Source organism: Oryzias melastigma, linkage group LG13, assembly GCF_002922805.2.
Source record: "Oryzias melastigma strain HK-1 linkage group LG13, ASM292280v2, whole genome shotgun sequence".
Classification (NCBI taxonomy): Eukaryota; Metazoa; Chordata; class Actinopteri; order Beloniformes; family Adrianichthyidae; genus Oryzias; species Oryzias melastigma.
Genome location: NC_050524.1, coordinates 7,705,562 through 7,729,549, shown reverse-complemented (window position 1 = coordinate 7,729,549; position 23,988 = coordinate 7,705,562). Strand labels below are relative to the sequence as shown.

Sequence of the window (23,988 nt, the reverse complement as noted above, 5' to 3'; positions counted from 1 at the left end):
TTCAAGGTTAAGCTCTAAATAGATTAACAACCATGAACAATGCTGACTAAAACCACTATAGAAGTATTTTTTCCTTCTTTTTCTGTTTTACCCGTCATCTTAGCAAAATATGTGGTCTGTAGTTATTTTCAATGTCAGTGTGGTTTTTGTGGGATAAACTGTTTTATTGTATCCTAAAAGGGTTTGTTGCTAAAGCAAATAACAACAAAAAAAGGTTTAAAAATTGCTATGCAAATATGTGGATTTGATTTTATCGGTGTGGGTATTAGGAATCCCTCCAGTCTCAGCTTAAAGCCAAACTATATGTTACAGCATTGAACTGAATCGCTGAGAAAGAGAATGGTTGCATCCCTCCTGTGTACCAGTATGTTTTTAATTATTAAAAAAAACCTTTTCATTTGTTTGCTACAGCACAACTGAGCATACATTGTGTGTATTTTATTGAGTGTAAATGGATTTTACTGATGATTGTTTGTCCCTTCTTTGAGTTCCACCAGCATAGGAAGTGTCTATTAGAAAAGGAAAGTAATTTTGATTTAATTTAATATGATTCAATTCAATTCAAATTGACTCAATTCGATTCAACTCAACTCGATTTGATTTGATTTGATTTAAATTTACTTTGATCTGATTTGAAGTGATTTGATTGACTTATTGTTTGTAATAAACACATCATTTAAAACTGGAAAAAACACTTTAACCCGAAAGTAAAGGTTTAAACAAATGTATTAAGTATTAGATTGTCTATTTTAATATATTAGTGAGCAACACATACATAGAATATTAAGGTAAAGCAGCCTACTTAATATTGAAGTAGTGTTTTTAATATTAAAATAATTTGTTTAAGTCCTCTTGTTGAATTATGACTACAAATGTGGTAACTTCATTAGTTTATTTTATTTTTTATCTCATTTATTGAAAACATTGAATTTATATTTTTCAAAACAGTGTCATGTATCATTAATAATTATATTAAGCAACTATATTACTAGATTTTGGAACTGAATTCAGTCAAAAATGCAGCAAACAAACACGAAAAAAGATACAACAGATAATAAAACAATTTTATACAAAATATATTTATTTAAAAACTTTATATGGAGCTTAAAAATGTTCAAAAAGTCTGATATCTAATTTAAAGGAACAAGAACCTTTTTTTAAGAGTTCAGAAGTTGGGATATGCTTCCATCTAGCGGCAGTCATGCGCAGTACTGCCATGTGCTTGGTGACGTCACACAATAACAGGAAGTAAAAGACAAACACGCCGCTGGAGTTTTGCTACATTCTCGGTGTGTGGATGATAAATGTGGCATTTTAATGACCGAAACCTAAAAAAGAAAGTCTCAAAATTAGAAATGTGGTCGACTTTTAGCTTTTCTTATCTTTATGTTTTCTAGACTCCCTCTTTGTTCATATGTGAGCTTTTAAGGAGGCTCAATCAATGGAGAAATACACGCAGCTGAGGGTCGTCGGGGAAGGCTCCTTCGGTCGGGCTGTATTAGTCCAGAGTAAAAACTCTGAGGAAAAATATGTAATCAAGGATATCCAGCTGCCAAAGGTGAGTACATATAAATATGGATGTGTGGCCTGATTGTAAAAAGACTCCCTCCATGTGGGGGGAAAACAGTAACTTATAACTGAAGATAAATGTTCAAAATTACATTAAAATATGAATAGATTCAGACTTTTACATTTTATTCTGCCTCCATGAATTAATTTAGTTGTTTTCTGTTTTCTTTTTTTTTTCAGAAAGAGTCAAAATTGCAGGATTCAAGAAAAGAAGCCATTCTCCTCTCAAGAATGAAACATCCTAACATCGTGGCCTTCAGGGAGTCATTTGAGTGTAATAATCTACACTTTCATACTTTTAAATTGACTTGGGTTGCAGACTTAAAATGTGATTATTCTTCAGTGAACGACCTCCTGTGTATTGTTATGGAATACTGCAGTGGAGGAGATCTTCTCCAGAGGATTCAGCAACAGAAAACTACCAACTTCTGCACTGAAAATGTAAGTATGTAACACAAAAATATATATATTTGATCTCCTATAATGAACTCTGAGTATTTCCCAGATACTGAGATGGTTTGCTCAGATGTGTGCCGGTGCTCAGCATATTCATGACAAGAGAGTTCTGCACAGAGACCTAAAGTCCAAGGTACTGTGCTGTCTCATGCATTGTGAGTTATACAGTAACTACTAATAGTTTGATCTGTAAATGCAACTCAATTTATGATTTTAATCGTGTATGAGTGTTGATCTAATTATCTTAATTTAAAAAATGACCTCTTCATCTCTTCTGCACAATATTCAAAGACTTCAACTTAATTTTTGCTCTTTTTTGTTTCTGTCCAGAACATTTTTTTGGCAGGCGACGGCTCCATCAAGCTCGGGGACTTTGGTTCTGCTTGTGTCCTGAACAGGTGAGATTGTGTCATTTGAAACCGATGCCAAATTCTTGCTTTTTTTCCCCCTGTCTTTAAACTGTAAATTTGCTGCAGCTCAAAGGCGTACGCTCATGCATATGTTGGGACACCGTTTTATGTGGCACCAGAAATCTGGGACAACAAGCCGTACAACAATAAGAGGTGTGTGGTACAAAATCATTTTCAGATTTTGAGGGGATGAAAATAATAAATGTAGTAAGAAGATATCACTGAAGCAGAAGAATAAAGACTGTACAAGCATTGACCATCTTTACATGGCTTAAATTATTACAGGTATTGTTTACAGAGGTGAGACTTACAAGGACAAGACCAAAAATGGAGTACTACAGATGCTGAATGTAGAAATGATTAACTAAATGCCAAAAATCAGTCTGGAAACAATTAAATGCCTCAAAACTTTACACAAAAAAAAAAGTTATGTTTATTGCGCAGTCAGATTGAGATATTTTTCTGTTAAAAACATAAACAATATCTTTTAGCTCTTCCCCTTTGCTACAGTGGATTTTTCTAAGTTGAAATGAGTTCATCTTAATGCAACAAGGAAGTCAAACCCAAAGTGGAATTTGTTTAAAAGATAAGATAAGATAAGACTTTATTGTCCCTGTCCGTATGTACATAAAGATTACAAACAGTCTGCATAAAAGCACAAAAAATATGTACCAAATGCAAACATGTCACTTTGAAGAAAAATAGATCCAATAACGTCTTCACTTTCCTCGTCTGAGCCGCCATCTGACTCAAAACTGTACGTCTGGAAAGCTCCAATGCATTTCTATTTATTTATTTAATGCTACGCTAATGTTAGCTTGGGCTTGTGAGGTGCTATAACGTAGTGAGAGCGTGTAAACAAAGGAATGATGGGAAATTAGCAAAGCTAACTTCCGAGCCAATAGTCCTGTCCAGAACCCAGAAGGGAATTTTGAATTAGTTCCTGCATCTCTGCAGAAAATATATCTTAAAAAACTGACAGAGACTTTTTGATTTTGGCTAAAAGCTGCATAATCTTAATTAAAATACACAAGCAACAGCTTTACAGTAGAAAAAATATAGTTGGAGTGGGACTTTAGGAAAATAAAAGTTGTTTGAAAATGAGGAGGTAAGAAAAATATACTGTAGAAGTTAAAAAGAATAAATAGATAAATATATACAAATACTCATATATTCACCTATACATTGGTATGTATAGAATGTAATCAGGAAATCCAGGAGTTATTGCCTTCGGGAAAAACCTGTTTTTAAATCTGTTATGCGTGATTTCCTGTGATTTGAACTACTATTATGGGATGCAGTGACTATAAAGAGTGAATATAAAGATTCAATTCATTTCATAATGATACAAAAACTTAGTATTGGTTCATCTTGAACAATCCGGTTCTTTGACCTAACATCTTTAGCCCAAACTTCAATCAGTGTGACTCAGAGATAAATACCTGGTGCTGAACAGCGCAGGTGAAGTTTTCCAGATTACTTGTATTTCTAATAGTCAACTTCAATATTTTTGGTCTATAAAAACTGACTTTTTCATTTTGCTCACACAGCAGCTGCATTATTTAATCCATATAATCCATTCTGTTACACTATTGATTAACTGTTCACACTTTTAACTTCGACAAAGAAAAAAATATTGTTCAGTATAATATTTTGTTCGGTTGTTCTTGAACCTGATGAAGTCTGATTTGAATCAATAACCTTCTGTATGTTTTTCAGTGACGTGTGGTCGCTGGGCTGCGTCCTTTACGAGCTTTGCACTCTGCAACACCCGGTACTTCCCCTCCTTCGTTCACACTGTGCACCACAAGCTTGAATGTGGGCTTCTCTCCAGAAGTTAGCCATGTATTGTTTTGCTTAATCATGTTGGAGCACAGTAACCGTCAATTAAAGGAGGCCCAGTATCTTCAGCTGAATTTAAATACCTGCGGTGTGATTTTGGGAGCTCTGATGGTTTGGTTTTATCTCTGTGTTCCAGTTCCAGGCCTCTAGCTGGAAAAGCCTCATTTTGAAGGTGTGTCGGGGGGCCTACCCACCCCTCCCCAGGCACTTGCCGTACGAGCTGATGCATTTGATCAAACAAATGTTTAAGACCAACCCAAAAGATCGGCCGTCTGTGCAGACCATCCTGACTTCTCATCGGGTTTCCAAACTGCTTCGCTCACACCTGCCCTCACAGGTGAAAAACACAAGCTTCTGGAGTTAACTTTGTCTCACTAAAAAAACTCTATTTAGAAATCAAGACCATTATTAGTCCAATCCAAAGTTTTTTCTCCAAACACACACAGATTTCTTGAAAGTCTGTATTAAAAGCTTCCTCTACTTGTTGGTTCAGATGGAGATGTTTAAGTTTTTGCTTCAAATGTTTTTCAGGCTTTAGAAAAAGTTAAAGATGGCCGACGTCCTGGTAGATGGAACAGGGAAGAGGGGGCGAAAATGGCTCAATTTCTGGGAGACAAGAGCTTACAAGAAACATCCACATTTGGAGGTGGAGCTAACTCACTAATATAAATTAAATTGTTATAAAAATAATAGAAATGAATGCAGAATTTCTCATTAACTTAATACAGCAGCTGTTGAGTTCCCCAAAACCAGCGTTGAAAGCGAAAAACCTGGTCCAAGAAGACAGTGGACGACTGATCCACCGGACAGCGTGCTGCAGGCGATGGCCAACGCCAGCCTCCTTTCGTCAGACAGCATGGCGTCATCTACTTCAATACACGGAAGTATGACAGCTGTGGCATTTATATTTCCTGAAATTATTAAAGAAAAGCTTTTTTAGAGTGAAGCTGGTTACAAGAATACCAACTTCCTGTTTTTGCAGGTGAGTCAGAGGACAGACGGCGGAGGAGACTGTGGGACAAGGATCCTCCCCAAAAGCTTCTGAGTATTTTGGAGAAAGCTCAGCTGAACAAAGCTTTCAGCACATATTTAATAAACATAACAGGTTTGTTGTGTTTTTCTTCTGTCAATTGAAGGAGAAAGTACTCACTACCCATTTAAAAAGAAGTCAGAGCATAATAAACCAAAAAATTATCTAATTAAAACCATAAAAAATAACAAGTTAGTTCTCAGTATTTATTCAAATCAAAAAATGCAAACATCTTTATATAGCATAAATAATGTAGTCATTTTGATGTCTTTTCAACTACATTTTTAATTTTTTATTGGGTTCAGTTGTTAACAAAAATCTTTTTTAAATAATCACAGGAATTAATGCAAGTTATCCAAGTCCTGTAAATGAGAAAACAGTTATAACTTATATCCTAAACCCTTAATAAATGTAATTTATTTCTATTTTTTTAGTCTTGACAAACAGTAAATTTACTCTAAATGTACACTGCCACACTTCTACACGACCTAAAAGGACTAAATCATATTCCATAATTTGATTTTAGGCAACGATCCTCTGATGGGACCCCTCTCCCAGCCACAGGGCGATGAAAGTGATGGTCCTGAACCAGAGGTAGCTGTAGATGAGGACAGACTGCAGCCACGCTCTGATGATGAAGACACGTAAGAAACGTTTCCACATATTATTACATGTACAAGTAAGTTCATCCTATAAAAAAGACCAGAAAGGCAGCAACTATTTAGGTGCTGCATCTTAAATATTTATTTTTATAAAAAAATCTTCTAAAAAAAGAATTATTAGTAGCATCTAGAACCATCTTTTGGGTTATATATATGTTTATGAATGGTTATTTTTTTACAAACTGCTACATTATTTTAGTTTGAAGATTATGCTTTTGCTGGGTTTATCTAAGCTAAAATCCACTTTGGTTCTCTACATATTTTTTTTATTTTTAAACCCACTCCAATCATATTTTGAGCAACTTTAAAAGTGTTCCAAGTGGTAGTTTGATTATAATTATGCCTTTTAAACCCAAATTAGGATATTTTTCTAGGACATTTTTTGCAGAGTAACAATAGTTCATTAGAAATGTTCCTCTTCAGGTCATAATTCACAATGATTTGAATAATTAAATACCCTTAAATACAATTTTAAGTTTAATTTCATTCATATTAGTTCCCTGTCATCAGAAAAATGCCAAAAAACACAAGTTAAAAACACAAATTTAATTGAAAATTGTTGGATTTTATTTTGAAATATAATACTTTTCTTTGGATTATATTCTGAAATTTTACAGTTTTTGTTGCTTTATATTGAATGGGAATAGAACATTTTTATAGTAAATCATAGTTTTACAAAAAGGTATTAACATAATATAATCTTTCAGATTATTCTGAAAGTCTAAAAATATAAATGACGGTTTATTTTGAAATGGTGTTACACGGAGCCCCCTGTAGTTCCCGCCCAAAAATAAATGAACAAATAGTAATAACAAAAATAATACAAGTATTTTTTAAAGAAGTGCAAATAATAAAATAAATCACCTAAAATAAATAAATAAATAAATTAAATTAAAAAAAATAAATTACTTGCCGCGTTGTTTGACCCGGAAGTGACGTATACAAATATTGACATCAACTATGGCGAAATCTCTACATTTCTGGACCGATGAGGAGACGGAATACATGCTGGGTCAACTGAAAGAGATGAACATTTTGAAGTACATGGACGGTCGCAAAACGCGCAACGGCGTCTTGTTCCGAAAAGTGGCCGACCAGCTGGAAGACGCCGGATTTAAACGGACCCCGGAGCAGATCCGAGTCCGCTGGAAGCACCTGAAGCAGGCCTACTACAGCGCCAAGAAGAAAGGCGACACCGACGACAACGGGCCGGCGAACTGCCCCTACTTCAACACGATGGAGGACCTTCTGGGAAGCCGACCGCGTCCCGAACCCGCCGAGGACGGCGTAGATATCGGGTTTACCCCTCCGGTTTCAGGTGAGCTCCTCTGGCTCCTTTTCTTTAATTGCTCCGATTTAAATGGTCTTTTTAACATGTTTTTTTTAATCTCCTGATGGTGGACATTTATTAAGAAAATTAAGATTAAAACTGTATTTCTGGGTATTTCTTTATTCAAATAGTTTTGAATCAGCAGCAGATTAAAAAAAAATGTTAAAAAAAAAAGAAAAATATTGTAGCTGTGACGTAGAGGCTACAGTCGGTGGGCCACATGCTCTGCTCCATTCTGATGCATCCACTTACAGGCTAATCGCTCCATGTACGTCTTCGTTTTTTTTTCATCCGACCTGGCATCTGGTTCCAAACTGTACAGCTCTAATGTTTTTTTCCATTGATAACGTCAGTATGTGTACCCAATCCGTTACGGCTGCCCAATCGGTCCCCTCATGTGCGAAAATGTGTATATTAAACAATTTTATCGTGTTTTTCTTTGCATGTGAACAATAATAACATTGGAAAATGTTTATTGCTACAAATGTTTTCATCTTCCGTTTTATTTTTATTTTCATTATTTATAAAAAAATATATATATGAATTACAGGAGCAAATTTAATAAGATTGCTGAACTGTCGCAATGTTGACCACAAAGAGGAAGTGGCGTAATGTTTTAGCATGCAGGACCAATGGGGTAGCTGTTACAGATCAGGTAGCAACAGTTAGCTTGGGGTTGTGAGAGGCTGTAAGCTAATGGGAGAAAGTGTTGACAAAGGGATGATGGGAAATTAGGGCAGGATTGCTTCGTGCCACTAGTCCCGCCCACGATTCAGAGGTGAGATTCGGATGAACTACTGCTGTAAACACTTTTTTTTTTTTTTTTGAAAATGGCAAAATCTTAATTAAAGAACTACTGGAAATGCTTTAAAACTCGAAACTCTGTGGCCTTAAAAGACACATCTTTTATTTTTGAGCAAGTTTCTTGGTTCTGTTATCGAATGAAAAACAATGCTACATTTCACATTAATCCCGTTACCATATGATTAAATCGCTGTGATTTATTTTGTTCTGCAGCAGCTGCACCCAAAATCACATTATCTGGGAGGAGGAGGCGCCAAGGGTCGGATCTGGAGCAGCTCTTTCAAAGGATGCAGCAGATGCAGAACACCTGGATGGAGTACATCCAGCAGAGCCAGGAGCGCGAGGAGCGGCTGGTGAACAGCATCCTCCAAAGCAATGCAAGCGTGGTGTCCGCTCTGGTGGAAACCATTCACAGCTTGCGGCCGTCACCGGACACGTCACAAATGCCAAACCAGGAGGACAACATGCGATATGGAGAACCACTAGCAGAGGATATTAAACAGGAGGTCATTGATTGATTTTTATTTTTTTAAAGACTTTTTATTTATTTTTTACAATATTGTGAATAAAAAACAAAACACATGTTTTTTGTGTTTATTCATTACTTAAAAAATGTTCAAACCCTGACTTGTGCAGAGGAAAGTTAGTTCTCAAATACTCTGTTAAAGTAAGTCTGACTTTCTGGCCATCGAAGCGCTCCGATTCGCCGCACGGGCAAACGTCTGGCTGTAGCATCCGGCGCTCCATCACCGCCGCTTCCTCCGTCCACGTGGGGCTGAAGCCCTCCTCCTCGACTTCGCAGAAGTTGTGCAGTGCGCAACAAGTGGCGATGACGTGGGGTATAAACGTGTAGTGGAAATCGCACTTCCTCAGCAGCACTCTCCAGCGGGACTTCAGCTTCCCAAACGCCGTGTCCACTGTAGTCCTGGCAGATCTCACGTAGGCGTTAAAGGATTCCTGCTCCGCGGTTAAATGTGGGGACGGAGCGTATTCTGTAATGAGCCAGTCCAGAAGAGGATACGCTGGGTCGCCTAGAAGGAAAAGGTTGATGGAAGTTCCACTGATTTCTTTGGGTTCCTTCAAAAAAAGAAAACAAAAAATGTTAAAATGCTAAAGAGCACGTGGTTATGGCAGGGACATGCTCCACCTGCCATCCTAAGACTTTAATAGATCTCCTCTCTTCCCATTTAACAGTATTTCACATTAGCCATTTATTTAGTGTTCTGATCTGACAAAGTCACACTGAAAAGACAAAGTGAAGCAGTACTATCGCTGCCTCACTGTAGAGGGCGCTCATGAGCTCACATTTGTTCTTCCATGGTTGCTAATAGCCTTCAATAGTTGTCGGAGCCCCCTGACATTCTAAAAAAAAATCTAAATTATTTCCTTAAATGAATAATTTGAGGCCACGAATTTATATTTTGAGCACACAAGTTAGCATTTTGTAACTGACTATAGTTTAGTATTTTTATGCACGCAAATTAGTATTGTGTGGCTACAAATCAGAATTGTATTCACATTTTTTAGACACAAATTAGCTTTTTATTAGTGTTTTGTGTGTGCACAAATAATTGTTTCAGGATCATCAATTCCTACTACTGAATTGTGGCTACAAAATACACATTTGTGTGTACAAATGCTAAGTTGTGCTCAGGTGTGCTAACAAAGGGATAATTTGTGGCCACAAAATACTTAGTGGTGTGCACAAAATGCTAATTTGTGGCCAGAAGATGCTAGTAAAATGTTGACTTGTGCCCTCAAAATACTATACGGTTTACACAAAATGCTAATTTGGGCCACAAAATACTGATTGGTGCACACAAGATGCTAATAAAGGGCTAATTTGTGCCCAGAAAATGCTATATGGTGTGCACAAATTGCTGATTTGGACCGACGACATACTATATGGTGTGCACAAAATGCTAATTTTTCATCACAAAATACTGATTTGTGTGGACAAGATGCTAATAAAATGCCAATCTGTGGCCATGGAGTGCTCAAAATGCAGATTTTTTGGGCACAAAATGCTAAGTTGTGCCCTTAAATTATTAACTTAAGAGAAATCTTTTTTTTTTTTAATGTCATGTCTATGCTCCATATTTTGTCTTGCTCTGACTGGCTGGAAAAATTGTGGTTGTAATACATAATATTAGGTTTCAAAGTTAAACTTTAGATTCTTCTTTTGGCCAATAGGAACCTGCTATGCTTATAAAAAAGAATCCTTATGTGTGGCACTTTGTCAAAAAAGTACAGATGACATTCCTGCTCCTCTGTAGAAAGAAAGAGCCTACCTGTGGCAGCAGGTGTGCTTGGCTGTACAGAGCTGACTGTCTGAGGATGTCTGCATCAGCGGTACTTCCGGGCATCTGGCAGTTGATGTTCCAAAACCTGGAAATGGTCAGAAACGATGTAAACAGTTGAGGTGGTGAGTGGGCAGGAGGATGTGGTCAGGAAACCAGCTAAAAGCTCTCAGATGTTTTGGGGGTTTGGAGCGTCGGCTGCACTCTAGCGCTGGACTTGGTGGAAAAAGGTCAGAGGAGTTTATTTAAAGTCTGATAATCCTTTGATCGCTTTTAATTATGATTATGCCGTTTTAGCCAAGAAAAAAGTCATTTTCTAGGATATAGTTTCTGCAGAATAGTTGAGGGTGGGACTGTTTTCTTGAAGCAATCCCACCCCCATTCCCATCACAGTTGCTGAAAGCTCTGAGCATGAAGCTTGCGGCCTGGACAGTGTATTTTCTACGTCTTTTTCAAACAATTTTTTACGTCTGTTCCTAATTCATAACAATTTAAGCAAAAAAAGTACTGAGAAATTTCGTTCAAAGCTTATTTTTCTTCAAATAACATCATTTTCATTGGAGTGGAGCTCTAAAAAGTTGTGCTTTTACTTGTGTTTGTCATAGAGTGCTCGGGGATTTATTCAGTAAACAGGTTGATGAGGGTTCAAATCCCAGATTTTATAGTTTTTGTGTCCTTGGATAAAATAATTAGTCCAGTTTCTCTCCACTTTACTAAAATCTTTAAGTTGTTTTGGACTTAAATGAATTTGTGTTTTTCTGCGACTATATTTTTGTTGTGTTTTTAAGTCTAATTTTTAAAGGACTTTCGGTTTTGCTCACGTGACTTGAGTGCCACACATAAACGCTCACCGGCACGTGTCATCTGTCACAGCCTGCAGGACATAAGAAGGCCACCCTTTGCGATTCACAAAGTGTTTGAATCCGTCACTGGGCGGTAGAACAGGGATATGGGTCCGGTGGATGCATCCCACCACCTGAGGGATGCAGAACTTCTCCTCAAACCTGCGCGTAATGGCGCGCGCCTGCTCCGCCGAGGGCGCTTTGATGAGCTGGTTGATCACAGAGGAGACCATCCCCTTGCAGAAGGAGTACACAAACTTTTTCACGGTGGTCTTGTGCACGCCGAACTTGTTCGCAATGACTTTGTATTCGGCGCAGCCCGCCAGCTTGTACAGAACAATAGCGACCCGCATCTGCAGCGGAATCGGCGCTCGAACCGTCACGTCCTGGGGGCGCAGCACCTCCTCCATCAGCGCGCACAGCTTGTCGAAGGAGCCGCGCGTCATCCGGAAATGCTCCCTCCACTCCACGTCAGAGAACTCCTTCAGAACCACGCGGTCCCACCAGTCTTTGCTCCGGACCCGCATCCAGCACTTGCGGGGCACCCTGGGCAGCAGGGAGGGCCCGAGCTGGAGCAGCGCGGAGAAGGCGCTGTTGGCGCACTGCTGCACCATGAGGCGGTGCCGCCGGCCCGCGCTCAGAACCAGAACCAGCAGCGACAGCGTGTTCCGCAGCTGCAGGCAGATCAGCGCGTACAGCACGTGCGTGATGTACAGAACCGCAAACCGGTCCAGCTCGTCGCTCGCCATCGTCCCGCTAGCCGAGAGCTACGATTGTTTTGGTTTGTGACGTCACAAACCGGAAAAAAGCAGCAGACCAAATCTTTTTCATTAATTATTTTTTTTATTAATTTTTTTTATCAAATCTTTTTCATTAATTATTTTTTTTTATTATTTTTTTTATCAAACACTAAAAATGTTAACACAAGAATAATAAAGATAAATATAATGCTGATCGAACCAATTTTCTTTTATTATTATTATTATTAGGTTTATTGTTTTTATTTTACTTTTTTATTATTATTTTTATTGAACAGTACAAATGTCAGCATAGGAACAAATAGACATAAATATAATGCAGACCATACCTACTTTCTTTTTTATTGTTTATTAAAAAATATATTTTCATTTCAATATTTTATTGAACACAACAGGAAGATATAATGCAGACCAAACATTTTTTCTTTTTCCTTTTTTAATTATTATTTTAATTATTTAAATTTCAATGTGTTCATGGAATTTTACAAATGTTAACATGGTAACATATACTCATAAATATATTTCAGACTAAACCTATTTTATTTATTTTTTTCATTTATTGTTTTTGTTTTCCTTAAATTATTAGTTTTATTTTTTCATTGTTTTTATTTCAAAGTTTTTTATTGGACACTAAAAATATTTTTAACACAGGAACATAGATATAATTCTGACTTTTTTTCTTTTATTGAATTTATTACATTTTCTAATTTGTTTTTTGATTTTATTGTTTTTTCCCGTTTATATTATTCTTTTTCATTTTAATTAACCAACTTTAGTTAATTATTACACAAATCATTGAACCAAATATGACACAAGTGTGTTTGGCTGTTTGTTTTCTATTTTCTAATCAAAGCATTTCATTATTTCTGTAATGAGTTTAAAATAATAATTGTGTTTTTTTGTTCTGTATTTTTCACAATCTATGCATGGAATAAACCAGTTAATCAATCAATTCGACACTACAACTGTTAACATAGGAACAAATACATAACTATAATGCAGACCAAACCTAAAGCACAAAGAAAATATGCAAAAATGTTAATAAAAACATTAAAAACTCACAGGTTTTTTAATTAGCCAAAATAAAATAACACATTTTCTAGGTCATAGTTTCATGAAGCGGAGGAAGATGGATGGATGGATGGACAACTGCGTTGTGAACTGTTGGGAATGGAGTGATCCTGCCCCCACTTCCTGTCATCCGTCTGTTAACATGCTCTCTCGCTAGCTTACAGTCCCTCACAGCCCCAACCTAACCTCACCAGTGCAACAAAAATTTGACTAATATTGGAAAACAAATACATTAATTTATCTACTTGCCGACAAATAAACTCATTCAAATGAAGCAGAGCAGAGAGTTTAAATGTAGCGTCTACTTCACATCTTCTAACAGCATTTTTTCATTTGCTCCAGATTAATATGCATTGATAAAAATATACTCAAATGCAATTTTTAACTTAATTTTCTTATTATATGTCTTCCATTATCAGAAAATTCCCACAAGAACATCCAAAACACATTTTTCATTGGAGTAGGAATACTTGCCTAAAATAAACGTATAAAACCTGACATTTCCATAGTGGTAAAACAACTAAAGTTTCTCCTCTAATCTCAATTTACTTTGCATTTGACAGTTAGACTCGATAAGCATCAGGTAAACGCCCCAGAGCAAAGCTGTTATCAAATCTATCCCAATCTCGATGACAAAGTGAAAGGAGTTGGATGGGAAAGGTAGAAGAAAACGTGCACTAGAAGCCTGTACTCAAAGCCAGCTGTGGATTTGTTACAAAATAATATTAGGTGCCAAAAAAAATAATACCTGCCACGAGTGGCAAAACAGGAAAAGTTGGATTTATGTTAGTTTTCAACGTATATGTTTGGAGTTGGATTTGATTTGAATTGCCTGGTGAAAGTCAAATGTTAATAACTCCTTAAAATCTTTTCACATGAGTTTTTTTCCACAATTTTGACTGATTTTTTTTAACTGTTTCTACCTAAGAATTATTCATAGTTCTACTTTTGGAAAAGAAGCTTTTACTGTAAAGAGATTTAATGATGTGAGTTAACAACATTTTGTTTTTCACAGTGATTTCACCCGTAAATAAGTTAAATTAAAACAATATTACTGCTATTCAGTTTTAACTTTTTCAAATTCTTCACAAGAAAAGTTGTGATTTAATATTGGTGGGAAGACAATAAAATAAAAGCAGCTTCCAGATTTCCTAAAAAAACTGCTGCCTATTGAAGCAGAACAGCAACCACTGAAGAATATTCCTGTTTATATTTAGTTTTGGACAAATTTCTGATTGCCTCATCAAGATGTCGCTGAGCCAAACTGTGCGTTAAGACGTGCTGTGACCTGCAGCAGACTGAAGTCTCTCTGAAATCTCAGTTATTGGTGCATTAGAATGTTTTTTGCTGTTTTCCCATCATTTGTGCCGCTTCAATATTTCAAAACCTGCACTAAGCTACTCCTGCTGTATGTTTTGGATCATTTGTTTGCCTCATTTAGCTGCAAAGGTTATTTTTTCCTTTTTATCTCAGCAGCTGCTCCTCTCCTGCCTGTGACACTGAAAAGCCTTTTCATTTCCTTTCTACCACACAACTTTAATCTGTTTGACATTTATTCAGAAAAAATGACAAACTTTTCCCTACACCCCTTCATGACGTCTTCCTCAGCTTTTGTTTTTTTTTTATGTAATATAATCAATATCAGTTGGACTCGTATGTTTATGTAAGCTGATTGTGCAAATATATGGAAGCACATTGCAGCCAAAAAAAGAATAACGAGTGATCTTCCTTCTTTTTTTATGTGTATTTAGGAAAAAAGTTGTTCTTTGCTCTAATTTTTTTGGTGTATTTTTTTTAATGGGGATTCTTTGTTTTAAATTTTTCGTGTATTTGAAAAAAATGTCATTTTGTTTTTTTAATGTATTTTAAAAAATGATCCTCATTATACTCTTTCATATATAAAAAAAATGTCAAAAAAATCTTCATTGTACATTTTTCATGTATTTTAAAAAAAGCAAGTGATCCTCATTCTAATTTTTCGTGAATTTAAAAAGTGTGATTTATTTTTTCATGTAATTTTAAAAAACAGTGTGATCTTCGTTCAAGTTTTTTTGAGTATTAAAAAAGAGATGGGCAATTTATTTAAAGTTTTACGGGCAAAAAAAAACAAGGGACCTTTGTTCTAATTTTTTATTTATTGAAAAAAATGAAGATTTTCCTTTTCATTTTTACGTGTATTCAATAAAAAAAAACAGGTGACCGTTCTAAATTCTTTGTATATAAATATATGGGTAAAATCTTTTTTGGGGGAAATATTAAATATGAATCATTATGAACTGTTTATTTTGTTTGTGGTGATGCAGAAGACGAGTTACATCCAGGGTTTGCCTCGATGTTGCATGTGAAGCTGCTGGAGGAGGCAGGCACCGTCAAAAAAGGACACAGAAACATCCCAGATAAACTGTAGGAATTTCTCAGTAACTCACTATATAATCTCAAAAACATCACAAGTACTCATTGTTGTTAAAACAAACTTTACAAACATCCCCAAAATAATTAATCTTTGTCTTAAAGTGAACCAGCATGTTTGAGACGCGTCCTTATCTTCTCGCTTTAGGACTACAAATGTTCATGAAAAAATTTGACCAAAAAGACAAAAATGTAAAAAAAAAAATAAAGTTAAAAACAAAAAATATATATTTTTTAAAATAGATAAAAGGATCAAAAAGTTAGAAAAAAAATCCTGGAAAACAAAGTTTTTTTTCAAATATCTCAAAAATCAGAGATAAACCACAAAGTTGCCACAACACAAGCGTCCTGGTCACCCATGGGTTTCACTGCTCTGTACGACTTTCTTTAACTCTGTGATGTATGTGGATAACGTGAATAGGAAAAACTGGCGATATTGTGACACACACAAAACAAATGGATTCAGATCATTGGGACTTTTCAACTTTTATTTACAGCTCATCGGATAGTTTTCTTGAGTAGATGTAATTCGTGTTAAAAATATTTGCGTTTTTTCTTTGTGTTAAATTGAATGTAATACACTTAAACAGAAATGGATTAAAGACATTTTCTATTCCCTATAGGGACTTTGAGGAGGAGTCTCCGTGTGATTGGATGGAAGAAGTGGAGAAGATGTTTTCAGAACACTAAAGCCTTCTTTGCCATTATAAAAACATCTACACTTGTAGAATTTTCTGACACTTTGCTTGTGCTAAAAGAATTTCCTTCCATGTTTAAGGAGCTGTTGTGTCATTTGTACCAAGATGTTTGAATCTTGATTAAACTTTGTTTTATAAAAAGACGTATATGTTCTGACTCAACCGGAGTCTTCAGAGCTTTTCTTGTTGTGACCACACTCCAGACTCTAGAAAAATTGTGGGTTTCCTATTTGTGTTGTTTGTGCACCACTAGGTGGAGTTGCACCCTGTAGATTGAAGGGTAGTGGGGGGGAAGCTATCATTTATAGACTCACCGAATCTAAACATGAGACATGTTGACAGATGAATACACGGGTGTTCGTCCCGCTCACATGTGGATTTGCTGCCTTCCCAGTTCTCGGCTCCATTGTGTTCATGCAGAACCTGTTAGTGCCTTTGTTTTGTCTAATTAAAAGCTTGACATTAAGGAGTCAAACAAAAGCACGTTAGGCAATCCCAAGCCTCGCCCAGGACTTTTTTTGGACTGAGCGGGATGTGGTTCCTGCAGACTGCCATAATGCTGCTGATTCACCAACAGTCGCATCAGGGATGGATTAGCCTTGTTGTCTGAAAGTGGGCAGACAGTGGAGCTCCACACCACAAGCGTCTATCAGTCCTGGATGTGTTTCACTGAGGAAGCCCAGAGCTGCAGCTCAGCTCTTATCTTAAGGCGACAATGATAATGCCTGTTGTCCTGCGTTCTTTCTTGAAATAATATTTCATTTCCCTTCGTATCCCCGCAGAAGTCCGTGTTTCATGAAGATACAGGAAAAGCTATTGCTAAGTAAAACTATCGTCACATTCTGCGTCCTGCAGATAGAGTTTATTCGTCTCAAGCTAGCATTTAATGATACACATTTTTAGCTTTTTCTTGGCCAAAAATTTCAAAACACATCTTAGGTCGCGGGCCGAACATGATAAATATTTATTGAACACTCTAAAACTACATTTTTAAACCTTTAAAAAAGTAAAATTTTGACATAACTATAAATAAAAACAGGTAGGAATAATACTCCAGAATAAATCAACTTAAACCTTAAACAACTTTCAATATTTTACGCTCTCTAAAAATATATTTTGTTAAAATTATACATGTTAGAAATAAGTACAAGAAAACATCAGTCCATTAATAACAATAAAATAAAATGATCTATAATGACCTGGAGGGCCTTGACTTTGGCATGTGATCTAACAGGTTCACCATTGTGTAGATCATTTTAGTTTTGTAAAGGGAAATAAAAAAATATATTATTCTCAAAAACATGCAAACTGAACCATTATTGGGTTAAAAAAAGCTTATTAGTGAGCACACAGATCCAGATTTGTGTTGTTTTTGTGTTTTTTTAAAACTTTTTTCTCTTTTTAACTCCACTTTCTCCATTTTTTTTGTCGAAACCATAACTGTGAATTTGGTTCTTGTGTTTAATTGTAAAGTCACACCCTGATAGCTTTCCATCTGTTCTCAAAGTGCTCTTTTAATCTGTCTATCATCATAAAAAATGCTTTATCTTTAATTACTTCATTTTTCACCATCTGTCTGATTACATTGGTGCCAGTTTGTGACTCATTTAATCTTTTTTATCCGCTAAAAATGTGATTTAGAAATACAGTTGGTGAGGCCCGCAGTACACATGCTTTAAGGTAGGGGGCGGTGGTGAGCCCAGAGAATGTGACACCGCTGCTAAAGAATAATAGAGTGAGTGTAAGTCCAGCCATCATTGTTTAGATTCATTTTCTAAATGGAGGATTATGTATCTAAACTCAAGAATTTGTAGAGAAACGTCACTGGCAGTGATCTTCAATGAGACAGAGAGACTTTGAAAACTGAAGAAAGAAAAGGAAGACTTCTAAAAACAGGTTCTTCATGTGTTTGTTCAGAAGAAGCAGCACACAGACTTCATTCATAAGTAAAAGTAAGTCAATAATAACAAAATTGGTGAATTTATTTTAAATGCTAACAAAAGAAAAATGTTGAAATGAAATTTTAAACAACACAGTTTAACTGCTGTCAATCAAATGGTGAATAAGCCGCTCTGTAGGGTTCATATGTTTATAAATCTGATTTATGACTTCAGTGCCTCACCAAACGGCACTTTTTCATCTGCTCCTGATTCACAACTATTGGAACAAAAAAATACTCAGAATTGCATGCTTAAAACAAGAGGTAAACTTTTCTTTTTTTCCTGCAGAAATGATTAATGGGTAGAGCCATGAAGTGACACATCCATTCATATTGAAAATGATTTACAATCTAGTAGAAGATTTTTTTTTCTTTGCATTTAAGGACTTTTTTGTGATTTGATCAGAAAACTAAAAACAAAGTTGAGACAAACAGGAAAATCAGTAATGGTGAAGAAGGAGGTGAAAAGAGATGTTGTGATTCATTTTTATTTACATGTTTATGACGTGGGTTGTGCTTGTAACGTTTAATGGGTTCTGCCAACCAACACCAGTACCAAGGCAACCCAAACCAACCCATCCCATTGTAAATTTGGAGACCTCAACCTATAATTTAGCTCCAACCACACCTGTAAGGGAAGAATTCCAGCTGGCGTTAGTGGTCTGGGTCACTCCACTCACACAGTCAGAGACTTCCAGACCCGTTGCACCAAGGGTGGAGCCCAGGGGAAGAAATGTGTCACCTCAGAACCATAGGACATGAAGCAGGTAGGAAGGTCACGTTACCACCCTTGTAGTCATCTCCTGGGGCTACCTAAGGGAGATTGGGGGCTAAATAATTTGATATCCCTCCCTATCCGTCAACTCCTCTTTGTACAAGTGAGGCCGAGACAGCTCCATGCATTTAGAAAAATGGTCACCTTTATTTAAATTTTACATTTACATTTACACTTTTCTTTAATTATTTTAAAGCTATTACCTAAAGCTCTGGACTTCTTATCCTCATATTTTATTTTGCAAAAAGAAAGTAAAAAAGTTAATGGGACACATATTTTAGTGCCTTAACAGTGGGAGGAGGGATTGTCTTCCTGAAGAAAATCTAGAGAATGCTTCAGGCAAACCGCTAATTTCCCTGGAATTCCACGCAGCGATAAAGAGGACTTGGGATGAGTCATCTTGTGAAAGTGAGAAGGGTTGAATTCCAGGTGATGTAGTGGAGGACAAAGTTATCCGATTACTACTAAAAAGAGGGCAAGACATGTAGAGTTCATAGCTTACTTATTTTCAGGGTTGGATAGAAGCTGATTAGTAATGATAACCGGATGTCCTCCGGACTGAACTTTGGCTGAGCTTCATCTCCTTCATTAAAGTGTCACTTTTTGATATTGCTTCTCTTTTGTTAGACTTAAACAACCTTTCATCTAAAAGGGTTTTACGATCCTCTGCACATTTGGAGACAAACCAGCACTAAAGCCAGTCCAGTGTCTGTTTACTCATTCCTGCAGCCATGAGCTTGCAGTTTGTGCAGGAGCTGTTTTGAAAGTGTTACTTTTGCAGCTTCACAATGAGTTTTGGGACATTTTTCACATTTTGATTTTTAGTGGGCAGTTAGTTTTTGCTTTGATGCTGCTGTGCAGATTTCCCATTGGATCCAGACGCTCCTGATGCAAACAAGACAAGATCTCTTTGTGTTCAGGAAAGATCTCAGTATAAATCGCTCTCAGGCAACACACGTTCAAGCAGCCACTTTCAAGGAAAAGTCAACGTAAAAGTACGTAAATAGGCATTTTGGGCTTTAATGTTCAAAGTATTTGTGTTCACACATAGTTACTTGAGTTTTTAGGACCATTTTGGACTCTACGTACAAAACGTGTTACCAAGTCAAACTACAAAAGGGGGACAGTTTTTTATTAGTTTTTGACTAGTAATAGCATTTTAGTTTACTGAGGAATTTTAGGCTACTTTGGAGTTTAGCAATAGTATTTAAGGAAAAAGCTAACTTTTTTAGCTAGTTTGGTTTTCTGAGGAATGTTAGGCTAATTTGGAGTTCAGCTAGTATTTAAGGAATAAGCTAGCTTTTTGGCTAGTTTGGTTTACTTGGGAATGATTGGCTATTTTGGAGTTTAGCTAGTATTTACGCAATGTGTTAGCTTTTTTTTTTTGGTTATTTGGCATTTACAGAGGTTTGTAATGCTAATTTGGAGTTTAGCTGATAGTTGAACAACATACTAATGTTTTTAGCTAATTTGTTACCTATTGAGGTTTTTAGGCCAATTTTCAGTTTAGCTTCTATTTTAGCTACATGGAAACGTTTTCGACTAATTCATTTTACAGAGGAATTTTAGGCTAATTTTCAGTTTAGCTTCGATTTTAGCAACATGCTAATGTTTTTGACTAATTTGTTATCTTCACAATCTACTTTAGAGTTTATCTTCTACTTTAGCTTCATGCAAAAACGTTTTTGACGAATTTAGTTTACAGAGGAATTTTAGGCTAATTTTCAGTTTAGCTTCGATTTTAGCAACATGCTAACATTTTTTGACTAATTTTTTATCTTCAATCTACTTCAGAGTTTATCTTCTACTCTAGCTACATGCAAAAACGTTTTTGACGAATTTAGTTTACAGAGGAATTTTAGGCTAATTTTCAGTTTAGCTTCGATTTTAGCAACATGCTAATGTTTTTGACTAATTTGTTATCTTCACAATCTACTTGAGGGTTTAACTTCTATTTTAGCAACATGCAAAAACGTTTTTGACTAATTTAGTTAACTGAGGAATTTTAGGCTATTTTTGAGTTTATCTAATATTTTAGCAACATGCTAACATTTCTGGCAAATTTGTCATTTACTGAGATTTTATAGGCTAATTTAAAGTTTAGCTTCTATTTTAGCAACAGGCTAACTTTATTGATTAATTTAGCTTACTGAGGAATTTTAGGCTATTTTTGAGTTTAGCCAGTATTTAAGCATCAAGCTAACTTTTTGGCTAATTTGGCATCTAATAAGGTTTTTTTGGCTAATTTGGAGTTTAGCTAATATTTAAGCAACACACTAAATATTTTTGCAAAATTGGCATGTATTAAGGATTTTTAAGCAAGTAAATGTAAATAGCTTAAATTTACGGAAATGTGTTCGAAAGTGCTTTAATTTGTGACACACGTCATACCCATTATGCAATGTTAACAGACACAATTTTTTTGTATATTGAGAAACTTTATTATATGTATAAATGAAACTAAAATGTATTTGTTGTATTGCTGTTTAGTTTTCATAGTGCATGAGTACTTCGGATAGTTGCATCAAAGACACCAATAAAGTGCGCACTTTTTTTTAGCTCAGAGCATCTCGTTTGTGACCACAAAGGGGCCGCTACAGCCCCTTGAATGTGGGTTAAATGCTCGCTGTGTACGTAGCTTTAGTGCTCATTCCTTCTGGAAAAATACAAAAAGTTGTTACTCTAGTTAACTTGTCAATCTCCAGAATTTAGGACTAGACAAAAGTTTATACGAGTAGTTATAAAACAAAATTAAACCAAAAACTAAACCTAAGTTAATTCTAAGTGCAGTAAGATTCTTCTCAAATCATTTACATTTTCCGTGCATATGTTTTTTTGGAAGATTTTCATATGTAAATTACAAAAAGTGCAAAGAAAATGAGGTTATTTTATGGTAGAAGTCTTGTTTCATCTCGTTCATCAAATGAGAATAGAAAAGAACACGTGAGTGTTTTTGTTTGTGTAGTTTATAGGCCAAAAGTTAAACGTGACACATTTAGAGGGTTTTGCGGTATGTCCTAAATATGCAGTGTCGTCACTCTATCTTTGCAGCTTGTTGACAGCAACGCGAATAAAAAACAAAGATGCATTAGCAAAGGTTGCCTCTGAGCCTCACCTCACAAACAAGATCGATTTCTCGAAGGTGTTGTTGTGCCATTTCCTCTTCTCGCTCTGCACGCTTTGCTTTAAAGCGTGCTAACATCCTGTCGAAGCGCCCCTGCAGTGTGTTTTACACATTCTGTTCCTCCAGTGTAGTAAACAATCGAACAAAACGATGCACGGAAGCCCTTTCCTTTCTGTCTATCTGCAAACCCGTCAGCACACCTTGGAAATTATCTGCTGTCATCACTCCTGATGAAATATTGACCTTTGCTCTGTGCAGCAGCCTCTATTCTCCCTTTTTGTCTGCCTGTTTTTTTGCCCTTCTTTTCAGGGCAGTTTCACTCAGGAAGAGCCCCACAGATGTGAGATGACCCAACGATCTCTGTCTGGCTACTGATGCTTAGAAAGCTTTTTTTCCATCTAAACTCCTTTTGGCCCCTTTTTGTTTGAGGCAGTCTTTTGACTCCTCTCCGCTCCGTTACTTTCAGTTGACATTTATTGCCTCACTGGTATGAAGTAGAAAGTAAAACCCAAGATCATGAGTCACCTACTAAAACAAAAGTTGTTTATTCTTCTTGGGGAGCAGCTCTTCCTGTTCACAACAAAGCAGATTGCTGCCACAGCTGGACGTCTCTGGACAGCTATAAATATGAAGGCTGTCATTGTTATGATTATTTCTAGCGCTCTACAGTCTGCTGCCAGTGTTGTGTGTGTCTGCAGCACACAATGGACGAGTGGGAGCAGCTTTGTCATGAAACAATTCATCAGCACCTCAAAGTGAATAGATCACAAAGAGGCTGGTTAGTGCTGAGTAGAATACTGTTTCCTCTGTGCAGGTTTGCTGCAGATTTAAAGCTCCTTTAAAAAAATCATGCTTTGATCTATTTTAAAAGTGCTCTCAGTGGTTTTTTGCTCTGAACAAAAATATGAACACTTTTGTTTTTGCTCCCATTTGTCATAAGATGAATTCTCACTGGGTTTATTCAGACTGGAAAGTTTTTCCTGATTATCTGGTTCATTTTAGGCAAATATCCAATCTGAATACACCCTCAAATATTGTTCACACTTGTCTAAATCTGTGACAGGCGTTGCAAATTACCCATGGCTATAAACACTGTGATACAGTTATCAGATTGTTTTAACCTAATGATCTGGTTTTTTTTTTTGTAAAGTATGAACGCCACTCAGAAGATTTTTGGAGTTATCACAGACAAAAGCAACCAAAACCAGCGTTAGCATCAACTAGACCAAGGGTCTGCAACCTGCGGCTCCAGAGCCCCATGTGACTCTTTTATCTCTCCATGGTGGCTCTCCAGCTGAAGAAAAAATAAAATAATATTAATTTTAAAAAATTTCAGAGTTTAGCTTCTGTTTTAACAACATGGTAACTTTTTTTTCTAGCTTGTCTTCTGGGGTTTTTGAGGCTAATTTAGAGTTTAGCTTCTATTTTAGCAACATGCTAATGTTTTTGACTAATTTAGTTTAGTGATTAATTTTATGCTGATTAGGAGTTTAGCTAATATTTTAGCAAAATGCTGATGTTTTCAGCTAATTTGTTATCTACTCGGGTTTTTTTATAATTTAAAATTTAGCTTCTATTTTAGCAACATTTTTGACTAATTTAGTTTGCTAAGGAATTTTAGGCTATTTTGGAGTTAAGCTAGTAATTGAGCAACGAGCTAGCATTTTTTTTGGCTAATTTGGCCTTTAATGATTTTTTATACTAATTTGGAGTTTAGCCAATATTATAGCAATAGCCTAACATTTTTTACTAATTTGTTATCTACTGGTATTTTAATGCTAATTTAGAGTTTAGCTTTCATTTTAGCAACATGCTAACATTTTTGGTTGATTTCATTTACTGAGTATTTTTTTTGCTAATTTGAAGTTTACTAAAGGTAAAAACAAAAAAATCCCATTTTGAGACATGCTAGTTTCTTTTTAAAGTTTTGCTGTTGTTCGTGGCAAAAATACTTCACATAGTTCACATT

The 23,988-nt window shown here is 36.1% G+C and overlaps 3 protein-coding genes across 6 annotated transcripts in view; 2 read left to right on the top strand and 1 right to left on the bottom strand.

The window, feature by feature from the left end:
• Positions 1-1,193: 1,193 nt before the first annotated feature.
• The window catches only part of nek3 (NIMA related kinase 3), a 31,190-nt gene continuing 8,395 nt past the window's right edge, over positions 1,194-23,988 (top strand). Inside the window, exons 1-14 of one of the 4 annotated variants that reach the window (XM_024276723.2) lie at positions 1,194-1,289; positions 1,398-1,558; positions 1,750-1,843; positions 1,913-2,010; positions 2,075-2,158; positions 2,356-2,423; positions 2,502-2,588; positions 4,155-4,209; positions 4,414-4,614; positions 4,809-4,923; positions 5,006-5,161; positions 5,260-5,382; positions 5,834-5,951; positions 16,107-16,343. In XM_024276723.2, coding sequence (XP_024132491.1) covers positions 1,442-1,558; positions 1,750-1,843; positions 1,913-2,010; positions 2,075-2,158; positions 2,356-2,423; positions 2,502-2,588; positions 4,155-4,209; positions 4,414-4,614; positions 4,809-4,923; positions 5,006-5,161; positions 5,260-5,382; positions 5,834-5,951; positions 16,107-16,173 — 1,383 coding nt within the window. In that variant the 5' untranslated portion in view covers positions 1,194-1,289; positions 1,398-1,441 and the 3' untranslated portion in view covers positions 16,174-16,343. Of the gene's footprint in view, positions 1,559-1,749; positions 1,844-1,912; positions 2,011-2,074; positions 2,159-2,355; positions 2,424-2,501; positions 2,589-4,154; positions 4,210-4,413; positions 4,615-4,808; positions 4,924-5,005; positions 5,162-5,259; positions 5,383-5,833; positions 5,952-16,106; positions 16,344-23,988 lie in introns of those variants that run through there. The other 3 variants (XM_024276724.2, XM_024276722.2, XM_024276725.2) reach the window with 3 other exon arrangements.
• LOC112149189 lies at positions 6,489-8,685 on the top strand. The gene is made up of 2 exons (XM_024276729.2): positions 6,489-7,287; positions 8,317-8,685. Exons 1-2 carry the CDS (start codon positions 6,930-6,932, stop codon positions 8,619-8,621), a joined length of 663 nt encoding a protein of 220 aa, XP_024132497.1. The 5' UTR covers positions 6,489-6,929; the 3' UTR covers positions 8,622-8,685.
• Positions 8,110-12,541, bottom strand: LOC112149187 (protein ALP1-like). The gene is made up of 3 exons (XM_024276726.2): positions 11,255-12,541; positions 10,395-10,491; positions 8,110-9,180 (listed from the first exon to the last, which is right to left on the bottom strand). Exons 1-3 carry the CDS (start codon positions 11,992-11,994, stop codon positions 8,698-8,700), a joined length of 1,320 nt encoding a protein of 439 aa, XP_024132494.1. The 5' UTR covers positions 11,995-12,541; the 3' UTR covers positions 8,110-8,697.